Source organism: Entamoeba invadens, assembly GCF_000330505.1.
Source record: "Entamoeba invadens IP1 unplaced genomic scaffold scaff_1105074726403, whole genome shotgun sequence".
Classification (NCBI taxonomy): Eukaryota; Evosea; order Mastigamoebida; family Endamoebidae; genus Entamoeba; species Entamoeba invadens.
This window is the reverse complement of record NW_004440309.1, coordinates 116,064-139,934: the sequence shown is the minus strand read 5'-3', so window position 1 is coordinate 139,934 and position 23,871 is coordinate 116,064. Positions and strand designations below refer to the sequence as shown.

General features: G+C 34.7%; 10 protein-coding genes across 10 annotated transcripts; 3 read left to right on the top strand and 7 right to left on the bottom strand.

The window, feature by feature from the left end:
• Window position 1: 1 nt before the first annotated feature.
• Window positions 2–1,147, top strand: EIN_390480 (hypothetical protein; the record flags this gene model as incomplete). Its single annotated transcript, XM_004256156.1, has 1 exon — window positions 2–1,147. A coding segment is annotated over one exon (1,146 nt), but the record flags the coding sequence as incomplete, so codon positions are not given.
• A 198-nt stretch (window positions 1,148–1,345) lies between these two features.
• Window positions 1,346–2,377, bottom strand: EIN_390470 (transcriptional adapter, putative; the record flags this gene model as incomplete). Its single annotated transcript, XM_004256155.1, has 1 exon — window positions 1,346–2,377. One exon carries the CDS (start codon window positions 2,375–2,377, stop codon window positions 1,346–1,348), a length of 1,032 nt encoding a protein of 343 aa, XP_004256203.1.
• A 316-nt stretch (window positions 2,378–2,693) lies between these two features.
• EIN_390460 (hypothetical protein) lies at window positions 2,694–3,294 on the bottom strand (the record flags this gene model as incomplete). Its single annotated transcript, XM_004256154.1, has 2 exons — window positions 2,694–3,132; window positions 3,173–3,294. The coding sequence occupies 2 exons, from the start codon at window positions 3,292–3,294 to the stop codon at window positions 2,694–2,696; spliced, it is 561 nt and encodes a 186-aa protein (XP_004256202.1).
• A 370-nt stretch (window positions 3,295–3,664) lies between these two features.
• Window positions 3,665–5,181, bottom strand: EIN_390450 (hypothetical protein; the record flags this gene model as incomplete). Its single annotated transcript, XM_004256153.1, has 2 exons — window positions 3,665–4,461; window positions 4,503–5,181. The coding sequence occupies 2 exons, from the start codon at window positions 5,179–5,181 to the stop codon at window positions 3,665–3,667; spliced, it is 1,476 nt and encodes a 491-aa protein (XP_004256201.1).
• Window positions 5,182–6,659: 1,478 nt separating this feature from the next.
• EIN_390440 (tuberin, putative) lies at window positions 6,660–10,857 on the top strand (the record flags this gene model as incomplete). The annotated part of the gene is made up of 2 exons (XM_004256152.1): window positions 6,660–6,984; window positions 7,106–10,857. 2 exons carry the CDS (start codon window positions 6,660–6,662, stop codon window positions 10,855–10,857), a joined length of 4,077 nt encoding a protein of 1,358 aa, XP_004256200.1.
• Window positions 10,858–12,385: 1,528 nt separating this feature from the next.
• EIN_390430 (alpha/beta-gliadin A-V precursor, putative) lies at window positions 12,386–13,183 on the top strand (the record flags this gene model as incomplete). Its single annotated transcript, XM_004256151.1, has 2 exons — window positions 12,386–12,791; window positions 12,846–13,183. 2 exons carry the CDS (start codon window positions 12,386–12,388, stop codon window positions 13,181–13,183), a joined length of 744 nt encoding a protein of 247 aa, XP_004256199.1.
• Window positions 13,184–13,282: 99 nt separating this feature from the next.
• EIN_390420 (hypothetical protein) lies at window positions 13,283–15,111 on the bottom strand (the record flags this gene model as incomplete). Its single annotated transcript, XM_004256150.1, has 3 exons — window positions 13,283–13,403; window positions 13,473–13,862; window positions 13,910–15,111. The coding sequence occupies 3 exons, from the start codon at window positions 15,109–15,111 to the stop codon at window positions 13,283–13,285; spliced, it is 1,713 nt and encodes a 570-aa protein (XP_004256198.1).
• Window positions 15,112–15,419: 308 nt separating this feature from the next.
• EIN_390410 (hypothetical protein) lies at window positions 15,420–16,706 on the bottom strand (the record flags this gene model as incomplete). The annotated part of the gene is made up of 1 exon (XM_004256149.1): window positions 15,420–16,706. The coding sequence occupies one exon, from the start codon at window positions 16,704–16,706 to the stop codon at window positions 15,420–15,422; it is 1,287 nt and encodes a 428-aa protein (XP_004256197.1).
• A 99-nt stretch (window positions 16,707–16,805) lies between these two features.
• EIN_390400 (AP-1 complex subunit beta-1, putative) lies at window positions 16,806–19,400 on the bottom strand (the record flags this gene model as incomplete). Its single annotated transcript, XM_004256148.1, has 1 exon — window positions 16,806–19,400. One exon carries the CDS (start codon window positions 19,398–19,400, stop codon window positions 16,806–16,808), a length of 2,595 nt encoding a protein of 864 aa, XP_004256196.1.
• A 173-nt stretch (window positions 19,401–19,573) lies between these two features.
• On the bottom strand, window positions 19,574–22,972 carry EIN_390390 (hypothetical protein; the record flags this gene model as incomplete). The annotated part of the gene is made up of 1 exon (XM_004256147.1): window positions 19,574–22,972. The coding sequence occupies one exon, from the start codon at window positions 22,970–22,972 to the stop codon at window positions 19,574–19,576; it is 3,399 nt and encodes a 1,132-aa protein (XP_004256195.1).
• Between the last annotated feature and the right edge of the window lie 899 nt (window positions 22,973–23,871).

Sequence of the window (23,871 nt, the reverse complement as noted above, 5' to 3'; positions counted from 1 at the left end):
CACGACCAAAACAAAATGTTGTTGTGATGTGTGTGGTACCGAATTCACTTTATTTGAGTTGGTTGGACACGTCGATAAATCCATTATTGAGGAATACAACTCAACATTAATTTACTTGACTTTACTCGAAGAGGACGACATTGTAGTGTGCCCCAACTGTACCGCTGCAATAGAAATCGATCCACTTGATAAAAAGAAGGAAAGAGACGTCTTCTGCCAACACTGCCAAACTGCCTTTTCTATCAACAAAAAGCCGATTAAAGTCGTTCAACCCGAACAACCCGATGATGAGAATTTGAGTGATGATACAAGTAAGTACACCCCATATAATTTACAGGGAAAATCAGACTTCTCTTTGTTCTTCAAAAAGAATATTGATGTCATTACTAATTTTGTACAACGGTCGTATTCAAATTATAAAAACAATTATTATTTTCGCGGCGATCTCCCTTTGTTTTTCTACATGAATCCTTTCTTTGGCGACCAAAACACCCCACTCAAAAAATTGATCAGCTCATCTTTTCGACAAGTTCTCACACAAAGAGATTGTATGAAAAAATCTTGTTTTATGTGTTGGCACGGGACGTGGAGTTATGAGAACGCTACTGGAATCATGCAGAATGGATTTGATGTGAGAAGACGAAGTGGTCAAGCCTTTGGAAGAGGAGAGTATTTTGGGAATGATATTTCTGTGTGTTATGGATATGGCAGTTACCTCATATTAACATTGGTTCTGGAAGGTCCTGCAGTATCTACATTCAGTTTTGGATTTGTTGTTGATAACAAAACAACGGAGACGTATTGCCTTCCTCTTGGGTTTGTCACAGACGATCAAAAAGTTATTGGATCATTCAAACGTGTGAAAATCTTTCAACTTCGAATCAATACTGATTTGTATGAAGAAATAAATCATCCCAAAATTAAACGCATAAAAATGAAGTCCAAGTATTCGTTGGTGTCACGAACAGGAAAGTCGTCGAATTTGTCATCGAAAGACTCGGACACAATTGGTTTGATTTTGAAATCAAATTGTAGTTCTGAAGTCTCTTGTCGACTAGACATAGGAGAATGTGTCATCAATGTCAAACGAAAAATTTTAACGTGTGACTATGATGTGTTTTCAGTGATATGTAATAATCAACAATGACTTTTATTGTACTTTTTATATAACTATTGTTATTATGTTTGTTTTATTATATATTTATTGATAGAGTTCATTACTAATTTAAATGTTAAATGACAATAGTAAACAACAAATAGATTTCAACTCTACTCTTGTAGCACCAACATTTATATAACAACACCATTTCATACTCCAATAGTAATTATGGTGATACAAATAACATTATCGATGAATTGGTTTCTTTCCACCTTTATGTGCTGCCTTTGCACCTTTTGCGCCTTTTCTTCCAACATATCGTGTTCCCCCTCTCCCTTCTTCAAGGCTTTGATACCCCTCTTTCCTCCACAACTTGTATTGAATGAGTTTTTTCCGACATTCTTCCTCCTCCACCATAGTCCGCACATACTTCTCAAACTCCTCTCTCCCCAAAACATTCATGAATAACCGATACTTCTCCCATATCTCCGCCTCTTCTTTACTTCGCTTTCGTTCTGAACTTTTCAATTTTTTTGAATCGATTAAATTGTTGTTGATAACGATGTCTCGAATGCGCTTTCTTTCTAAACACATTTTCGTGTACCTTTCGAGTTTTCTCAATTTGCTCTCGCGTTCGTCGGTCGTGTCTTTATCCTCAAACTTCAAGTCCATCACATTCAACTCCGCATTATTAAAATATTCAAACTCAAATTCCCTTCTGAACGATGAAAAGTTACACTCGTGTGTTTCTTTCGTTGGTTTAGTGTTTGCTGTGCCATGGAATGGCGTTGCCTCCTTTTCTTTTTCCGCTCTAGTGTCGAATGCTCCTCTTGCATATGGCAAAACCGTCCCCACGACTTCCGGGTGTAAATTCGCATATGCCTTCCCAATATCTGGCAGTGGTTGTGTACTCGCCTCCAAGTAGTATTTTTCGTAGTGTTCTTGGCATTCTTTAGCCGACCTTGTTCCCATATATTCCGACACACCAAACCAATCGCCCAGCCCACAATATTCAATTGCTTCGAGTAACAAGAGTTCTTCATCCGCTCCCCAGTCTTCTGTGAGTAATGAGTAGTGCATATTTCTGACAATATGATATGGGTGGTTATTCTTATGTTCTTGCATTTCAATCCCCTCGCTAAAACATTCCAAACACAAATCAAAATCAGTGCACGTATCACATTTAACACGAGTGACTTTAGTGATATCTTTCTTGCAGTTATTACAGTGGAAAGGAATTTCGATGGGTTGGACTACCCGCCGTGATCGCATTTCCATTAGTTTTACAGTTTTCTTTTTATGAGTTTTTCTCTTTTGTTTTGACGTCTTCTGTTGAAAAAATTTGAAAACTTTTTTAAAAACTTTTTTAAAAATTTTGTCTTCATTCTTCCATTTTTTTCAATAATTAACATGTGTTTTTATTTTTACTATACTTTAATTATATTATATTATATTATAAATATTAAATATTATGATATTATAAAATTTATAATTTAACTAATTGAATAGTATTATATTATTCTTGAAGTTTAATTAAAATACTGCTTTAATTGAGGAATAGTTTGTCTAAGATACATTGATACATCAAATTCATTCAATTATTCATATTACCACCTTTTCTTACTATACTTTTTGGTGGCGAAAAGTTGATCAGCGAAGACGAAGATGATGACATTCGACTGACTTTTGCTGGTGAGTATGGATCGACATTAAAAGTGATTGGTTGATACCCAGAGACGGTGTTGAGTGTATTAACGTTGTTATAATAGACTGAAAGGAACTGTGAGTTGTAGTCATTTCCGTTTTCATAGTATTCGTCGATACCATCATCATCTTTTTGAACGTAATAACTTGGGTTTACAATGGGCAAGTCCTTTGGTTGCAAAACGGTGTCGAATTGATTTGAGCTGATATGAAGTTTTGAGGAGCTTCTTCGTTGCAGCGAAGAACGTGTGAGTGACAAACTTGAACTTTTTCGTAACAATGGTCTTGACTCGACCAGCATGACTTCTTCCAACTTCTCTTGTGTAGTTCTATGAGTTATTTTGATATGATAGTTATGACAGAACAAACAAATAGTTATATACCAATTTAGTGATAACACCAAACAAGAGGGAACCCAATAACAAGAGGATGACTGTTATTAAAAGTGCAGAAGAATTAACTTCTTCAAGGCCATCTGTAGTGATGGGCATATCTCTTTTTTAGAGTTTTTCTTTTTTCTGATTTTTCACTTTTTGATTATTTCCTTCTCAATAAAATTCATTTTTTATTATTTATAAAAAACTAATTAATTAATAATATATTATTAATTAATTATTAATTGCTCGCCAATTTCATCAATCCGTTCACTTCTCAATAGAAAAAACAAGGAAAGCGCGGACAAAATGTATTGCCTTTTTTTCAGCCTTTTTATGCCTAATAAAACTTTGAAAAGAAAGGTGAGTTGATGACTAAGACTGAACACAATACTCTATAGACTTAGACAAGGGGAAATGGTCAATCTTATTATACTCCAAAATATAAATAGCAGAATTTTTCAAGTGAATGTAAAAAATGAGTGCTTTACTCAGCTAGTTGCTCACTCCCAGTCGCATCTGATTTCCCCATTGATCCTTCAATAGCCGAGTTCGACGCAGTTGAATTTGGGTTTGATCCCATATACGATATTTTCGATGCCACATCCCTCAACGAGTACTCATCCAATTCCAGAATCCCTTTTCCACACCTTTCTTCAGTGTAGACTGGAGGTGGGAGTGGTGTATATGGTTGATACTCTTCAATCACCTTTTCAAAGTCCGTTCCGTTTCGATTACAGCATTCTTCTATGATACTCCTCAAGTAAAAGATCTCGTCCGAGAGTTCATTAATCTTTTTAATACGCATCATTACAGTCTTTTCAAACCCTTCAGTCACCTCGTTATAACTTCTGTCGATTTCGTCATTAAAGAGGGCAAGTGACTTCGGTTGTTGTAACTCCTTTAGCGCCTCTTTATTCGACCAGTCTTCGCACATCAATGCCAAGAAATGTTCCAACACAATTTGCTTTCCATCTTCCAATGACTTTGTGACTAAATTCCCCAAGACTTGTTGTGTCGCAGAACAAACAACAGCTCGACACTTCTCACACGCATTATCAAGTATTTGTCGCGACAAAATCGGTGACTTGTGCATGTCCGGTTCTTTAGTTTCCACGGAAATGCTATCCAAAAACTTATTCATCGGGTCATACATCGACTCGACATATTGATTGAACACTGCCATCGTTTTCTTCAATGGTTCTTGGCCTTGTTGGATGAACGATTGGTAGATCTTCGCAAGCGTCATCAACACTTTCTTTGCGTTTTCCGTTGGGGTGATCACTACTTTTGAGTACCCATTATGTCTACTTCAAAAAACAAACAACACGAGTTGTAATTCGCTGGCGAGATCAACGCAGGGGTGATAAGTCGATGGAAAATGATGATCGCAATAGCTCGCGTCCCGCTCCCCGCAAATTTCTTCTCGACGGCCGTTCTCAGTCGCGCGAAGATGTATTTAATTTCCTTCGGGATGTCTGTTCCCAGTGTTAAAAACCTTGTGCAGTGGAGTCTCAACAATTCCGAAATGGTCGATGTACTTTCCGAGAAGTTCGAAGCGTCTTGGTCCAAGTTGATTTCGTCAGTGATGTGGTTAACACTTTGTATAATGGGGTTCATATGTTTTTCAAGTAAAGAAGTTAAGTCTCTTCTCATGACACTTGATAACAAATGCGTCGCGCCACTATTCGCGCGAAGTAAAAATTGTTCCTCCGACGTGTTGGAAACATCAAATTCTAATTCCTCGGAAAGTACTCGATAGATTTGTCCACTCTCTTCAAAAAGGTCTCTCAACGAATCCCAAAATTCAGGGACTGTCGACGTCGAGTGGCGCATCATCAAGCGCAATAAGTAGAAATCGTACGTCCGACACATCTCCCAAAATATAAACCCCGAATTTTCTTCACGTGGCGTTTTTGTAATTATGGAGATCGACTCCGCTACTTGTGGCGCGTTCGCTGGAATGTCGGAAACTTTTCGAATTCCTCCAATACGTTTTTTCATCGGTTTTTATATTTTTTAAGTTTTGGTGTTCTTGAAAATTTGGGATCTAAATATCTCACTTTGACGTTTTATTTTTAGTTGTTATTAAGTTTGATGGTTTTTAGTTCTTTTTCTTTGTAAAGTAATTAATCTAACATTTGTTATAATTCAATTATAGTTTATTGGAATTGTAGTATAATAAAAAAATTAATATAGTCAGTCTGAAAACGTTGTCCGCTCTCCAACGTTGTCCAGGCATTTTTGGACCATCAAAACTGGAATATTTCGGGAAACAAATCGAAACAATCCCAAAACATCGTTTCATAATTTTTACCGGGATTTGATCGTTTTTACCTAATTCCTAATTTTTTCAACATATTTTGTGTAAAATTTTGTCAAATGGACAACGTTTTACAAGCAGACAACGTTTTTAGACAGACTTTATAATTTATATTTAATTATTTTCATAATTGTTAACCTTACGAAGTGAAAACTGGATAATTTATATCCTTGATTTTTTCACTTAAAATAAGTCACTTTTTTTATTTTTGTATTTGAACTAAAAAGATCTTAAATTAAGAACTGCGTGTCACAAACCAATTTAAATAATGAAAAATTGATAAATTCCGAAACGCTCTAATGAAAATTCATGTGTATGTCTCGTAACAGCAAGTGTTGACTATTTTGAACACATGGAAAATAGAAAACATGGGTCTGTAAAGACCAGTAGTTTGCGCGAAAACTAATCGATTTCGTGTTTTGAATTTATTTTTAATTATTCTAAAAATAAATTATGATCTAGATAAATCTTATCCAGATTTCACCTTCGCACAAAAAAAGTTGATTCAGTTGACTTGCTAAGGTTAATTTATTATAGTTATATAACATGAATTATTTGTATTATTTATATGTTTTGTAAATAGTTGAAATAATACTTAAATGATATAATTTATATTATTATAATTTATAATAATAAAATGAAATCAAACAATTAAAAAATAATTTTTTTCAAAAAAAGAAAAAAAAAGGATATAAATAGAAACTTGACAGTAGTGAAATAAATAAATAAATAATTAATAATAAAAAAACTAGACAAAGACATTTTTTTGTTCAATTTTAGTATAATCATATAGTTTCTATTTAATTTATTAAAAAAAAAACATCCAAATTGTTGTTTGGATGTTTTTTCTCTTGGTTTTGAACAAACTTGTTCAACCAAAAGGAAGAAGAACTTCAAAACAACTTGAAAAGGATAATTAAGATCTTATTACCTAAAAGGTGGTTTTGGACTAAACCTTCATTATATTGCAAAGCCTTAAATTTTTTTAATAATACAAGTAAAAATGCTTTGAATCAAATGCTTTAAACAAACGTATAAAAAAGGGAGGAGTCTTACATGGTAACCAAATTATTAAACTATAAAATAATAATTAAATCATAATTAAATATAGTAAACCGTGAGACACAAAAATACATAGAGGAACTTGAAAAGATAAGGAATGAGTAAATCAAAAGGTGGCGACATAGACAAGAAATTGAAGAAACATCGCATTTCGATTTTGGATAGCAAAACTGACCCGACGACACGACAAAAGTCGATTTTGTTTTTCTTGGAGAATAAAAAGGAGAGTGAGCTCATGCAACTATTTAAAGACAACAAACCATCACTGCACCACCTTTTCACACTTTACCCACCAATACTTGACAGTGCAAATAAAAAGCAGAGAATACTAACTGAGAAGGACGCACTCATCGTCCAAACACTTTTGGAGTTAGCTGCAGACAACTACTCTCCAAGTGAAATCACTTTTGTAGAACCTCTTGGTTTGATTCTTTGGTATTAGTAGTATTATTATTGTTATAATATAATAACTTATATTAATAGTAACGTGTATATATTAGTTAGTTAATTAGTATATATTAATATATATATACTTATGTCTAGTATCCATTCTTACAACGTTCTTGGCCGTCGAAACTCCATTCAAAATGCGCAAAGACGTCTTCCAAAAGTTTTTGATGATGATCACTAAACTGAACGCAACAGACGAGGAATTGCCATACCTCAAATTGTTTATTGGTGTTTTGAACTTGGAATGCTTTTCATCGGATGTCACGTTACACTTGACTTGCACTCACTTGCCCGTTGGTGTACCAACACCACAAATTATAGAAAACCCCGTGGAGAGTCCAAAACCAAAACAACAAAGCTTCCAATTGCTGGAAATTTTCTTTACGGAGTTGATTAAGAACACCGAAATATTGTACCCATTTTTCAAACACATTTTGTCGTATTTGGTGCCCAATTATTGTAAAGCAATCTTTTTGGATACGTACAAACAAAAGACGGGATTCATTGCGAACATCCCAAGTGACTTACTTGACTTTGTTCTGAAAACGATGTGCAATTTTGATTTGCTGAAAGCACTTGCGCCGTATCACGAGAAGCTTTTGGAACTGATGACTGTTCTGTACGACCAATGTTTAACACTGAACGTGATTGAATATCAAATGATCACAAGAACAGTACAATCGTATCTAAATAACTTTATAATGAATGAGGTGAGCGTGTTTCTTGTTGGGTCCGTCAACGCGGAGAACCTTCTTGTCTTTCAAAAGAGTGTTATAACGAAAATATCGCAACTGTTTATCAAAAACAAAGAGAACGAAGAGCCCGAAGTCAAAATTTTGATTCAAAATTTGGTGAAGTCGTTCACCGGGTGTTTGGAGAAACAAAATTACTTCAGTGATGACTTGAAGAAAGAAGTTGTCAACACTTTGGCGATAGGAACGATCGGGTTTTTGCCAGAAAAAGTTGGAGTCCAGACAGTCTCTCTTGTTACTGTTGTGATGAACTGTTTGTTCATCGTATGGATCTATTGGAACAGATACGACATCGAAGGGTGGAAGAAGCTTCACCAGGACTTGAAGCCCTTTTTGAAGAACGATTTGATCATTTCAGAAGTTGAAAGGAAGCTCTTCCAAATCACAAAGGAGTTAATCAATCAACATTACACGCTCAGAGAAGCGCAAATCAAAAGTCTACCGTCGCAACTTGAAATGATGAAAGTGAAGAATTCCAATTTTGTGTATTTGGACGTGAAAGAGAATGACAAAAAGGAACTTCCTGAGGATAAGGAATTAAAGGGATATTTGACTGATTTTACTACAGACGACTTACTTAACTTGTGGAACATCTTTAATGGCATTTTTGAAGACATTGACGGGTTGGACCCAATAGCACAAGTCAACTGTTGCCACTCTTTAATATCAATTATACAATTCTTATTAGACGTAGATGGAAGAGGTGAAACTTTGGATGACGTACTTGAAAAGGGACGAATTCAGATGTACGAAGTTTATATGCCCCATTTGATTAAGCTGATTAAGACAGTTGATTTGGGAGATGAGCAACATTTGCTCTACAAAATGTTGTGTAACTTGATGGTCAGGAAAGTCCCCAAAATCACTAATGCGGTATATAACTACTTCTATGAGATCATTCAGAACATTACTTGTGATAACGAGAAAGCAGTAGAAGACGTCTTAATTGGGTGTTCTCAGATCTTCACAATTGGACTCCCTGGCGCAGAAGTCTTAATTCCAAAATTCTTAGCACTTCTGAAATCGTTTAAAAACGTCAACTTTGGAGGGAATGAAGAGGTCCAAATTGCGTTTTTAATATCATCGACGTTAGACGTCTGTTTCAACAATTCTGAGATCCTTCAGTACTTTACAATAGAGGGTGACATCAATGAAATGATCACTTCTGTTTTATCTCACGTAGTTGAAGAGTTTAAATCAGCGTCTGGGAAGATCGAAATTGTGTGGATCATCGAGAAGTTCATTAGACATTTAGTTGACACTCAAATGACACAACAGAGGTATATTAATGATGTCTTAGATCTTGTTCTGAATATGATAACTCCAAAACAGTCAACAACAATCACAGACAACATATTCAATGCGATCATTCTCCTCCATCAACATCTTTTACCAGACCAGGTGGTCGTTTCGTTGGTCTCGACTCTCCTCGACAAAATTGAGAAAAAGGAATTGGACAATGCGATTGTTGGGGGCATCTTTTTGACACTCTCGGATTTGTTTTCTGGAGAGCGGAGTGTACTCGCAATGGACATCACTATTGAGTTTGTCCAAAAGATGTTCAATTCCTTTGTTGTTGCGATGTCAATGAAAAATGAACAGACCAACAAGATGGGCGGCGCAGAAGGCGCCGAACTCTTTGTAGAGACGGTGATGCATCATTTTGGAATCTTCGGCAATAAGGGTATCGACAAGATCAGTGGAAAAGAAGAGACGTCGACAGCGGAGTGGTTTGTACTTGGGGACTCCCGAGTCATGTCGATCAGTAAAGAGTTCATTGTGACTAAAATAGAAGAAACAAAAGAGTCTACAGAGATCAGTGATGAGCTTTTAGAAGAGCTTCTTGAGGAAACACCGCGGACACAGTTAAATGTTGAGAAGAAGACCAAAGTAGATATCAAAGAGAATAATAAGAGTCTCTGCCGAATTATCATTCGAGATGCTTTAGGGCGTTGGGTGTGGGATGTTGAAGAGCTTTGGGTCGAGTCTCAGTTACATGGAGGGAGTTCTTCAATAGTAGAAGACATCAAGAAAGCGAATTGGGAGGATTTAGTGTTAAAATTAGTCGAACAGAAATACAAAGACACGGTATTTAAAAATGAAGGGAAAATAGAAGAGATGTTGGACACGCTGAAAGAACAATTTAGCGACTTTTCGTGGGACAATGCAAGCGAAATATATGATGTGAAAACGTATGAAGATGATGTTGTGTTGTTTGGGAATCGTGTCGATCAATATAAGGAGATGATGAATAGTCTTAAAATCGAACGGAACGAAGTACCGGAGCGAACCAAATTTACTAAGAATGGCAGTATATCATCATTTGTATCAAGCATTATCGAAACTAATGCACTTCCTTCATTCACAAAAAGTGTATGTCCGTTTGAGATGACCGATCGATTCAAATTGGCGATTCGCCAAATTGACAAATTGCCACTCCGAGAGACACATAAAGTTGCGTTATACTATGTGAAAGACCAACAGACGTTGGTAGAGTCATTAACTAATGTTGAACCTTCAAAAGAATATTTGGTCTTTGAGGAATCACTTAGTTGGAATATTCAGTCCTCCACTTTTGAGAAGCCGACAGACTATTACTCGACATGTCGGGACGAAATCCTCTTCAATTCGTTGTGGAAGGCAATTCAGTCGAACGACATCGAAAACATTCAAGAGAAGCAAAAGCACATGTTCTCTTCATTTGTGCAAGTTGCCTTTGTCGAAGGCAATCAGAAGATTAATATAGAAGCTTTGGCGACACAATTTACTAACGTCTTCATCATCATTAGACCCCACAAATTAGGGTTTCGCATTGAAATCTATCGTAATGGAAACATCCCAATGTTTGGCCCATTGATCCATGGAGATATCGTGGCTTACGAGAATTTGCCACAGCTTGTGAGAGAAACCGCATTAAACGCGAGTCGGGCTGTCCACAACGCTTTGATGGGAGATTCGGTCTTGCGACCGTTTGTGCAAAGAGGAAAAGCAATCAGAGACTTGATCAGCGCTAACAAGAGCATCAATTCAAATTACTTCGAAGTCAAACAAAAAATCTTTTTTATGAACAACAATGCTCTTGAAAACGCGTGAAGCGTTGTCGCTCTGTACTGAAGCTACACTAATTCTTTATTTTGTCTCATTTGTGTGTTGTATTTTATGAAGTCTTCTAATGATCCAATTAACTAGTCGTATTAATATTTTTACTATGTTTTTATTATAATTATCAAATTGTATGGAACATAGTTATTGCTAAGGAATGAAGAATACTTTTTTCAATCACATAACAAATTGTATTACTATGGTTTATTTATTATAATAACTTAGATTTGTTCATTTTTCCAAAAAATTAATTTTAGAAAATGTACGAAAAAATTGTAAAGGTCAATTTATTTTTGATTTTAATTATTTTTAATTGAAACAAAATAGTATAATTTATTATATAATATAGTTTAATTGTTAGAAATAAATCAAATAAAAAAAATCCAATCAACAATTTATGTTATTCAAAAATTGTTGATGTGATGTTTGACAAAGGTTGTTTTGCATTTTACCCGATTTATAGTAATATAAAATAGCATCAAAAATACTATTTCGCTTATTTTAGCAATGTGAACAAGCGTTTTAAAATGTAGTGGAAACAAGAATTCAAATAAATGAAATTATTTTATATTTGATTTTAAAATCAAATATTTATCTGATTTGTTTGGAACATAACTCTCTGAAAGAGATTATAAGAATATAAACAGAAGAATATATCTTCAATGAAGATTAGAAAAGAAATTAGACATGTTGATGAACGTTAACAATCATTTTATTTTCATCAACAAGAAGTCAGTTATAATATAAGAAGTGTTTTATCTTATTATATTTAGTATGTCACAACTTTATTATGTATTCTATCCACCAGAACAAGAAGAATGTGCATTGATTCAACCAATTTCCGAGAAAGATTTTACACATAAAAGTGAAATTGAGAAGAGTTCAATTCGAATTGCTTTTATATTATTTGTGACTGGTTTTTTTGTGCCTTGTATTTGGATATACAACTACTACATCACAAGACAGAGTGCATCTAAAACAACACGGCGTTTTGGGGAATGTTCAATGGTGATATTCATTGCAATGATTTTAGTTGCCGTTGTTGGTGTTCTTGCTGTTCTTTGGTTTTTTTAATATTTAATAATAAAATACTTATTAATTATTCTTTACCATCTAGTTTAAGAATAGACGATACAATTTTAGTTAAAATTGTATTTTAAACTACATTAGTATAGTACTTATGTCTATAAATAGAACATATTGATCTTGTAATTACTTATTTTTCATAAATACTAGTTAAATAACTATAAATAAATTCAATATAAACTATAAATTAATAATAGATGATCTAATATAAAATTTGAAGATCAAACCCTAAAAATCAAACTCGAAGAAGTTTGATCGAAGCAAATAAAGAAGATAACAAAAGAACCCCAAAAAGAGGTCAAAAAACCATCAAAAGACAGGAAAGAAATAAAGCCTTTTTGTCTTTTTGAAACAAAAGTTGTAGACAGTTTTCCTTCACAAAAATTATGATAAAAATTTTGATGAAACTCAAAAAACTCAAAAATAAGAAAAAATGAACGGCGGTACAAACGTCCCCCTCCCACAAGCACAACCTGTAGACAAAAATTTCCAGCAACAAGGATATACACAATACCAACAGTTCCAAGGACAACAACAGCAACAAATGTACCAACAAATACAGCCAGGACAACAACAACAACAATTTTTCGACCCCCAACCCGGACAACAACCACAACAACTGGGACAACAACAACCGTCACAACAACCACAGTTCGATACTGTTTTAGTTAAAACCCTAATCGAACAATATTTGCAGTACTATTATAACTATCAACAAATCATATACGAATTGGAGAAAAAAGGAATATCACAGGACGTCACAACTTATGTTCTTCAAATCCTTATCGCACAAAACAGAGAGTATTTCATCGCCTATGAAATTCGTGTCACACTCAATGGTTTGTTCTTGTGAAGATGTCTTTGGTGAAGTTATCTATTGTACTCATATCTAGACCAAATCGACCGATTCAATAAATTCATTCGTCGTCACTTCCAGGTCGCTGCTCAACAAGTGATGCAACAACCCCCCGGAGCTGCTTTACATGCTCCACTCAATAATCAAGGCTCACAGATGTCACAATCGATCCCTCCACAACCAATTCAACAACAACAAAACATCGTACCACAACAGTCTCAACCTATTCAACAGAGTGCACAGATGCCACAGACGCTCCCACAACAAGCTCAACAACAACAAAACCCACCAATGTCATTCACAAACGACATGTCGGGGGACTATGCAAACAGCTTCATCTCTTCTTTCCAAGGCGACCAATCACTCGGTATGTAATTCCACTTCTTTCTGATGTTTTTATGACCTTTGATAATGCCTTTGTAATTGATTAGATCAATTGCGTCATTTTTTTAAAAAAGAACTAGAAAAAGTCACTTACAAATTGTCAAAGACTTCCTTTGGAAGTAAAACAGGTTGAAACATCTTTGGGTAGTGTGGTGGCAAAGACGTGTCGATCTTACACTCATCACAGAGTTTCTTTATAATTGTGGGATCACTATTTGTCAATGTGTTGAATGAAGACTCTATATATAGTATAAATATATTATATTATATTAGAACAAACAGTTGAGGATTCAATTTTAATAGTGAACGGATCACGTCTTCGTTGGTTAATACCTTCTGTTGGATGGCCTCTGTAATCTTTTGCATTGAAGTGAATTGAGAAACGTCCATCAACATCAGAAGACAGACTTCAGTAATGCGATGGAAAGACACTTCACGGGTCTTACAAAACTTTTTGCCCATAAATTCTCGAAAGGCATCATTCTTCATTTTGAGGGATAGACCACGCTGAACACTAAACCGCTCCGAGTCTCGCATGATCATTGTGAACAAGAATCGATCTATGGTATTGGCATATTCAACTACAACACAATCGATCACTTCAGTTGGGACTTTGTAGTTGTCCAAATGCTTTACTGTTTGAATGAGACTTGAATAGCAGTCCATTCGTCTACTAATTAGAACGTTCTGTTGATTTGTCGCTGAACAAAAACAAACACATTTTCTCTGTCTTGTAAATCTTTGATCAACACAGACATATCGCCAACACATAGTTGAATGTAAGTCGACAACAAGTCGTCTAAAAGACACTTCAGTTTGTCTTTGAGGAGTTCAATTTTACTTAGAGTTTCCTTAATTGGTGAATTCAAAGAAGCTGTTTTGTGTTCGAGTGCGCACACTGTTGCTATCCAATACGCGATGATGTTTGGCTTGTCATTTGACGTTTTCGCCATTCCAGAAATAGCCTTTATAATGGTGTTGTAATACCTACTATTAGTATCATTGCGCACACTTTTTTCGTTAATAACAGCAGCTATTTCAAGTGCAGCAGTTGTGTAATTACCATTAAACCCGTAGTCCGTGCAAATGATGTTATCAACAATGAAAGTAGACGTTGGTGTATCTTCTCCAGTTGCCAGATCTTTACTTTTAGACTCCATTTTACACTCCTCAAGTTCTTGAATTACTTCTTCCAAGTGATTTTCCATCTGCGTGTATTTCACTTGGAGTTCCAAAAACTTCTTCTCTGCATTTTCTTCTCGTGGGGAATACGAGCTTTCAGTACTGTCGTGGTCTTTTGGTATTCCTGGAGTCGATGTTGTTATCCCATGTACTACATGTGTTTTTCGAGGGGTTAAACGGCGCGGAGAAAAGACATCTGAGCACTCACTTTGGTCGGCAGAGAGCAAAACATTCTTCTGTACATTTAGTGGGTCTTTCATCGAGAAGTCGACCAAAAAATTCAGTGTATATTTCTTCCCTTCAAATTGGACTTTTTCAGTCGCCTTTTTAGTGTCCAAATAAGTCAGTAAATCTAAAGATAGAACACCACGTGTTTTCTCCCCCTTTTCTGTCGTTGAAACTAATTCAAGTTTAAGTGCCTTTTCCGTCTTGTATTGGTTTGTCTTCGAGTCTCTTTCTACAGTGACATCAAATGAGATTAAAGAACTGAACAAAGCAACGCCTTTCTCCACCAAAATTCGCTTCAAATTTCCCGAATTCCGTGTTGACCCTCTTCGCCATTTCATAAAAACTACTGTTTCGTTGTACTCCTCCAATCCACTAACAGACTCTATAGTCACTTCAAAGTGAATTTGCTCGACAAACGTGCGCTTCGCCTTCTTTGGCGATCCAAAGAGTGACGAAACGGACATCCGTTTTCCTGACAATGACGGTGAAGTTGAGTGTGTGTAGCTCATTGAAACTTTTCAGTTCGCTACATATAACAACACAGAGAAAACGCTATTTGGGTTGTTTTGATTATCCTATAAAACCATATCATTATAATTATTTAACTACTTTTTATAGTTAAATGGTGTGATCGTTTCTCCCTTGCTAAACACTATTTTTAGCAACTTTATCAATTTTTTGTTAAACCAAAATTTGCCACTTTATTTCCAATACTTTCGGGAAACCCTAATTTTGATTTTTTTGGTTACTATTCTTCAGAAGTGTAACGTATAATTTATGTATAGTATATTAAACTACAACTATTAGAATTGATCGATTAAAAGTTTTCCAAGCAGGGGAAGTTTGTGTAACACTTTTCAATCAAAGCGGTCATTGCTTCAACATCTTGTGCGCCACAAATCTCTCTGATGGAGTGCATTGACAACATTGGATTACCCAAGTCGATTGTGGTGATACCAGTGCAAGCCGACACGTGGGGCCCTATTGTTGATCCACCCGCCAAGTCTTGTCTTAAAACAAACGTTTGAGTTTTCACATCTACAGCCGCTTTTTGAATCAACAACCTTAAAAAGGCGTCAGACATATATCTCTGTCCACAGTGATTTTTCAAGACTGGCCCTCCATTAAGAGTCACTTTGTGATTCTTTTCTGATTTGTCGATGTTAGGATGGTTAGCATGTGCGCCATCAACAGACAGGGCAATTGACTTCGCGCAACTTATATCGTAGCTTTCAGTTGTGCAATTTTTGAAAAGAGAAAAGTGGACTCTATGTAGAATTTTTTCTAAGAAATTGCTCTCAGCACCAGTACGTGTCACAGAACCAACTTCTTCGTTATCAAACGCCACAAAAACGTCAAGCTGCTCTTTCTCCAAGTTCTCTTTCTCGGAGTTAAAGAACGCCATGAGGGATGTGTACACTCCGTTCAAATTATCGATTCCCTGCCCTACTATAAATTTGTTCGCTAACATTGTAGCTGGTTGTGAGTCACACAAACAAATGTCGTAAGACTCGATCGAATCTTTTGGTACATTCAGATCATCGCAAATCTTTTCAAGAATGTACTTTGTGGCAGACTCTTTCTTATCGGACGATTTCAAATAAGCGTGTAAGTCCTTTTCTGTGTCAACCAAATATTTCTTGTCTTTGTCAAGATGTACACACAACGCTGGAATGTCCAAAATTGGCTGTTTGACTGTGAATATTCTCTGCTCTCCGTTCTTTAAAACGACTCTTCCAGATACCCCCAAGTCTCTATCAAACCAAGTGTTCCATATCCCACCTCCATAAGTCTCACAAGCTACTCCCACTAACCCAACTGATGTTAAATCGGCATTTGGCTTCAGTTTCAAATAAGGGGAGTCCAAATGCGAACCAGATATAATCATGCGAGACGTCGAAGTGCTTTTGTTCGTGTGGAACGCAACAATCGCTGAATTTCCACGAACCAAAAAGTACTTTTTCTGTGGTTCCAAATTCCAAAGTTCAGACTCGTGGAGTTCTGTATATCCAGATTCAACAAGAACTGACTTTGTATATGCACAAGCGGCGAATTGCGAGCCACTCGCGTGATTTAAAAAGTCGATGAAACCCGACGAACTCATTTGGTTTTTATATTTCAAGTTCAGGCAATTTAAAGATAGTTTTGTTTACTACTAAAAGTGAAAGGAAAAGTTATAACAAAACAATCCAACTCTTAATACTTAGAAGAGAGTCTGTAAAGACGTGCAAAAGGCGTCAAGTAATGTTTCGTTCTCCGACTTCAAGTGTATGTTCACCGCATTACTCTCGCCAAGTACATTAATTTCTCCAATGATGTTATATGTCGGATTCACAACCATCCGAACTATCACTTTTGCGTTTTGCTCTTCAACCTTTTCAGCAACAACTTGGAAGCCTATAGTGTCTGTTAAGAGCGTTTTCACATTCGTGGAAACCACTTGGAATAGTTTGAGATTCAGAGTCTTTTCAAATGGCATTTTGTGGAAGAGTTCCGCTGATTGTCGTGGCTCGATGCTCTCGACTTTTTTCATCATGAAGTAGATTGGAACCTTTAGTGTGTAGAATGAGACTCTTCTGTCTTTGTGTGCGATCCCAATTCGGATGGAGTTATCTAAAGGTCCCTTTTTAACTTTTGTCTCATCAAAACTGATTGGAATATCATTTTTGATCACCTCGCCATTTTCAAAACTCGTGTCTTCAAAATTGCCACATGTCGCTCCAAAACTGTTTGAATCAAATTGAATAAAAAGTCCCGAAATACAACTTTTTGAAATGTTTTTGAGACCAACGCGGAGATACAAAACACCGTCTTTTTTGAATAAAAATCCAGATCCCACAAAATCGTTGGGGTTGTTCCCAACACTCATTAATTTGTTCTCATCCGTTTCTTCTGGCCCATATAACCCTCTTTGCGTTTTCAACTTGTCTTTGAGCTTTTTGAATAATTCTATGTTTTTGTTATCAACATCATTTTGCTTCTCGGAATCCAAACTGATTTCAGTAACTCTTTTGGGCTTGTCGATATATCGATGCATCTTGCTTGGAGAGATCTCAAGGACGGTTGAAACCTCACCAATGTGATACAAAAAGTCTTTGTTACCATTTCCTCTGACAACGCCTAGACTGTTGATATGGACTATTTTCTCACTCTTCGCTAACTTACGCCACAAAGAGACGGCAAGCTCTCTCTCAACATATTCGTTCGACTTCATCGCACACTCCAAAACCTTTCGAGTCGTCTCAGTGAAAGGTAATGCTTGGTACACTTTTGCTGTCGCAATCATAAGCGAAAGTCTGACTTCCAAACTCTCTTCTTGGTAATGTTCGATAAAGTCTAACAAGACTTCCCGAGGGTTCTCGATGCTGTTTGGGAACTCGCCACACAAAGTCAGTAAAGCGACTTTTGCATCAGCACTTCCCATTTCCTGAATGTTCTCCAAAACACAGGGAAGGGCTTTCATGTATTTTCCATTAGTAGTGAGTAATATCTCACACAGAGAAACTAAGCAACTTTCACTCAGCATTGGGACTTCTCTTGATATTTTGACTATCACAGAGACACACTTGTTCCCCAACGACGGAAACTTTGTGACTAATGTCGAAATAGTTAATAACAACCGTGGTGCAAAATCCAAAGACGCTGTCGCTGACTCACTTAACTCATCAAGAAGGTCTTTCACTGTCGACTCTTCTACTAACAATAATAGAATTTCGATTTTTTCTGTTCTCAAGAAAATTGGGTCTTCGTACATGATATAGAAACAACTGATTTGTGACGAGAAAAGTTCCTTTTTTAACGTAATAAAGTGCTTGATGTTTCTGTAAAGGATATAAAGCATTTCATGTTGTTTTTGACTCGTTAATTTTGCATTTACTTTCAAAATAATATTTGCAAGAATGACGTAGTCTTCTTCGAGTGTTTGTGGGTCCAAAAAATCTTTGAATCGAAGAACAAGTTTAAGAGTGTCAATGACTATCCCTTCGTTCACAACAGAACACTTATCAAATACAGTTTGAACAATCATCTCCGCTTCTCTTTTAGAGTGTGGTTTGTACTCATTGAAATATTTTAAAAACACTGATTGATCCCAGTCATTACTTCCTTCAAGTAAATGAACAACCTTAGTAGCTACTTGTTCTGTTTGGACCATTCTTGATAAAGCTGGAATTTCAGAGGCAACAGAAAGTATTGCGGCAACCACTACACTATCACCGTCTTCTAATTCATTTAATATGGAGTTCCCAATTGCCTTGAAGTCAACTGTAACATTGGGTATTTGAAGTATTTTAAGAAGACTTAAAATGGCGCATCGCTTTACATATGAGTCACTGTCTTTTAACCCTTTAATCAAAGGCTGGACAAAGTACTCTGCTGTTGTTTTCAGTTTGATATTCCCCATAGTCCGAAATGCAAGTCCTTTAACGTGTGGGTCGTGGTTAGTCGAGTCGATGATAAGAGAATTGACGGTGAGAATTGCTTCTTGTTCATCGACTGATGCGTACGTAGCTATATATAAATAAATCAATTGCTTCAAAGAAATGTCAGGAGTTCCAATGATCTTTAAAACGTCCATATACATAAATCCGCATTCCTTTCCTTCTGCAGTTGCTAAGACTATTTTTTTCATTGCTTCTTTTTGGTCGTTCACATTTTTCGACTGGAGACAGTCTTTCAGTTCTTGAAGTTCATCTTTTTGTTTTTCATCTTTATATTTCTTCGGTATTTTCTTTGTTGGGGTTGATGGTGTCGACTGTGGTGTCTTTTGTCCGACATTTCCAAAGAGAAATTTACGCATTTCACTTCTAAAGTTTCGAGTTTTTCAAGTTCAAAAGAATAATTAGAATCCCAAAATAAAAAGCCGACAAATTTTCAATTATTAAATAGATATTTTAATAATTAAAATTAGTTCAACAATTAATCAGTTTCAAAAGTCTTTTATTGAAACACTAAAAAGAAAAAAGATGTAAATTATTCACTATACGAATCATCATCATCTTCTATAAGTTCAAAACAATCTCCAGAAGCATCAACTTTCCCCTTTAACTGCGAACATTCGTTGAAACATAACATCTTATATTTCTGTATTTTACTTTTAAACGTGATTGAAAGCAAGTTAGTACATCCATCAAAACAAAAAGAAGGGACTTCTGTGATGTTCTTTGATATAACAATTTTACTCAAGTTGTTGCAGTTGTAAAATGCATAGATCCCAAGTTCTTTGACTTCATCTGGAATGTCAATTGTAGTTATTTCCGTGTTCATGAAGAAACACCCTTCGTCTATTTTATGAATGAATTTGTTTGTTTGTATTTCTGTAACCATTTGAGAAGTTCCAAATTTAAGAACATCACTTCTCTTCACTGTAATAGTTTCACAACTGATGTTGTGTTTTTTCATTTGCTCTGCAAACGAAAAACTCACTTCAAATTGGTATTTTGAATCATCGTTACCAAAGTCTAAATATCTTAATGAATCACATCCTTCGAACAGATCACATTTCCCCAAGATATTTTTGTTTTTGCAAACCACTTTTGTTAATTGCTTGCAGTTGTAAAAAGCACCATCTTCAACAGTCAAAACGGTTTCTGGTATTTCCACTTCTTTAAGGGACTCACAGCCTCTAAACGCAAAGACTCCAATTTTTGTAAGGCTTTTTGGTATTTCAATTTTTGAGAGTGCAAAACATTTAAAAAACGCGACATCACTAACACACTCACACCCTTCATATAAAGTCACTTCCTCGAGTCTTTTGCAGTTCATAAACATCGCACTGCCAACACTTTTTATTTGAGGTATTTCTTTGAGTGAAATGCAATTAGCAAAACATTTCTTTCCAAAAACGACATCTTTATCGTCACAAACAAATTTAGTAAGTGATGAGCAATGGTTAAAAGCACTCTCCTCTACTTCTTGAAGACTTTTTGGTAGCAAAATTTCTTTCAGAGAATAACAATTGGCAAAAGCTGCATTTTTGATTTTCAATAAATTGTTTGGTAAGACAACGCGAGTTAAATAAAAGCACATTGCAAAAGAATGGTCTTCTATAATTGTCACATTTACAATATCAACCGAGTGCATATGAGATTTATAAAAACCATATTCGACCATTTCAGTAATGTCTTTAGGGATAACAAAATGATTAGTGTTGATTATTAATTGTGAGTAATCGGTAATAATATTGGGTACATTTTCATAAACTTTGTTTTCTATTGTTTTTGAAGTGACAAATTTAGACGGTGTTTCCATGTGCATTACTTGGTTGTAATGTTTACCTATTTTTAAATAATCATCATCAGTAAATTCGATATTGTCAAAATGAAATCCGTAATTCAAAAGTCGTAAATGGCAGCTAAAATTGACGACGTATTTGTCGAAATCCTCTTTTGTGTTGTTACCAATTTGAATCTTGGAAAGGTGTTCATTTAAAGAGAAAATGTGTTTTCCAATCACTTTCAATGTGGTTGGGAGAATGAGTTCCTTCAAATTTTCATATGAAGAAAGTGCGTTATCTTTTACATAAGTGATGGTGTTTGGTATAACCAATTTGGTCACACTTTCATCAAAATTCATTAAATTTTCAACAACTCTAACATAATCAGGAATATCTAAAATGTTTGTTAGAACGTTGTGATTTCTTAAAATCACATTTTGTGTATCGAGTAATGCTTTATTTTCAATTTTTATTTCTGTGAGTTTTTGGCAATCGGTCACAAACGACTTACTGATTTTTGTCACAGTTGATGGGACGACTATTTTTTCCAAATTGTAACAATTGAAAATCGCATCTTCTTCAACTTCTTTTATTCCAGCTGGTATTTTAAATGTTTTAAATCTGCAAAATTCAAATGCTGATTTTGACAATTTGGTTGTGTGTTGTGGAAATTCAATGTTTGTTATGTAATTCGCAGTGACTGAATGATTTTCAACGCAATTTGCGTGTTTAGGAAGAACAAAATTCTTTAATTTTTTGCACTGATTAACGCAATAATTATCTGTTAAAACAACAGAAGAAGGTACATACAAAGATGTCAATGATGTTGATATGATACCATTACACATAATTTGTTCAACTGAAGTGTTCAAGTCGATTTTCTTCATTTCATTAGTTTTAAAATTTTTAATTTTCTGATATTTGGAAAAGTCGACGTTTTCTTTTTCGACGAATTGGAAATTATCATCAACGCATTCAACACACTTTTCAGTTGTGTTTATATGGAGTTTGTTCAATATTATTATCTCATTTTCAGTGAGTTCAAGTCTCATTTCTGTGTTGTAATTTGGTATTTCCAAAACACTCAATTTGTCGCAATTTTCAAAGATGGAATTTCCAATAACACAATTTTTATTTTTAATGGCAAGTTCCTCTAAATTTTTGCATTCCAAAAACGCGAAATCGCCAACGTAATTCACATGTTGAAGAATCACTTTTCTTAGATTTTGACACTTTATAAACGCCGAATTTCCAACGAACTTTAAATGTTCACCAAAAATAAACATTTCAAGTTTTTCACACCCTTCAAATGCGTATTCTCCAATTTCTTCCAATTCCTCACTATCAACAACTTCTTTCAGATTTTTACAATTTTCAAATGTGGAATCTGAAATACATCGAATTCCATTCAATACGACTTTTGTCAACTGTTCACAGTTTTCAAAACACTGACTGCCCAATCGGCAGTTATTTGGAATTTTAACTTCTTTCAAGTTCACACCACTAAATGCACATTTTCCGATGTTGATTAGATTTGTTGGAAAATTGATCGTTTCAAGCATAGTGCAATCTGAAAAACAAGACTCTGGTATCACCGTTATATTCTCTGGTAAAATAACATGTTTTAAATGTTCACAGTAAACAAACGCATATTTCTGGATGACTCTGACTGACTCGGGTATATATAATTTCTCAAGGCCACATGAATCAAATGCGTTGGTCCCAATCTCCGTTACGTACGACGGAATGTCAAAAGATGTGAGTTCTTCTTGATTCGAAAATGCCTGACTTGCGATGACAAAAACGTTTTCTGGGATGTGAAGACCGTATTTAGAAACATCTTTATGCGTGTAATGGACCTTTTTGTATATCTCAAATGTGCTGTTTTTCTCTTTAAATTCGTCATATGAGACGTAGTATAAATAAACGTGGCGGTCTATGTTTGGAAGAACCACATCGAATGGCGTAAAAAGGACTTGTGTTTGGATATTAGGAAACAAGTGCGTGGTATCTGGATATATTGGTATTGGGTTTTCTCTAAAACGATCAAGTAAAAATTCATATTTCTTCGAGACTAAAATAATTGATATGAAATCTTTGGGGGCAGTAAAATATTTTGTTATAATTTGCATCGAAAAGACATCGACTTTGTGCATTCAATACAAGTTGTATTATAAATATTTTTTGTTCTTATATAATGACAGTGACGTGGTTTTCAATAAATATTATATATTTTGTTGCTATAATAATTACTTTTTGATTACATTTGAATAGAAAAAGACATTCTTATTTTTTAAAATTATAATGACCAGTTCTTTATTATATTACAAGTTATATACTTTTCAAATGTTTAAAGAATACTATATTTGTTTAATAAATTTTAAAATCACAAAAATACTCAATAAAAATTATTGTTACAATTTATTGTAGAAATTATAGATGTAAACAATTGAATTGAAATACAATTAATTAATACTTGTTAATTTAAAAATGTGGATATTATTTTATATTTAATATATAAAGTCTGTTTATGTTATCAAGTAAAAAAATAATTTCAAATTTAAGCAAAATGATCATCAAATAAATTGTGAAAACATGAAACGATGTAAAGGTTTTTTAATGATTGTTTCCCAAAAGGTGTTATTTCTTATTTCTCAATAAACAGTATTTTTTTGGAAAATTGGTCTGTATATTTACAGACCAACTGTATTATTCATAATAAAATAAATATGATTCTTTTGAAAAATAATTTAATTATCAAAAAAACATTTTCATTAACACTTTAAAAAAGTGTTAATGAAACAAAATTCAAGTGATCTAAAAATCGGGAAATATCGAGTTTATTAAATAAATTTCCGTTTTTTAGAGTTAATATAATGAGCATCAACAATATACAAGCCAAAAAAGGAAAATCATCAAAAATTGGATTAATATCCATGTAAAAACAGACCAAAACAAAAATAAAAGTGTTATTTTAAGTGTTAAACATATTTTATTAAATTATTCAGTAATGGAAAAAACCTGTCGTGACTGGGATAGATCTATAATTATGCTA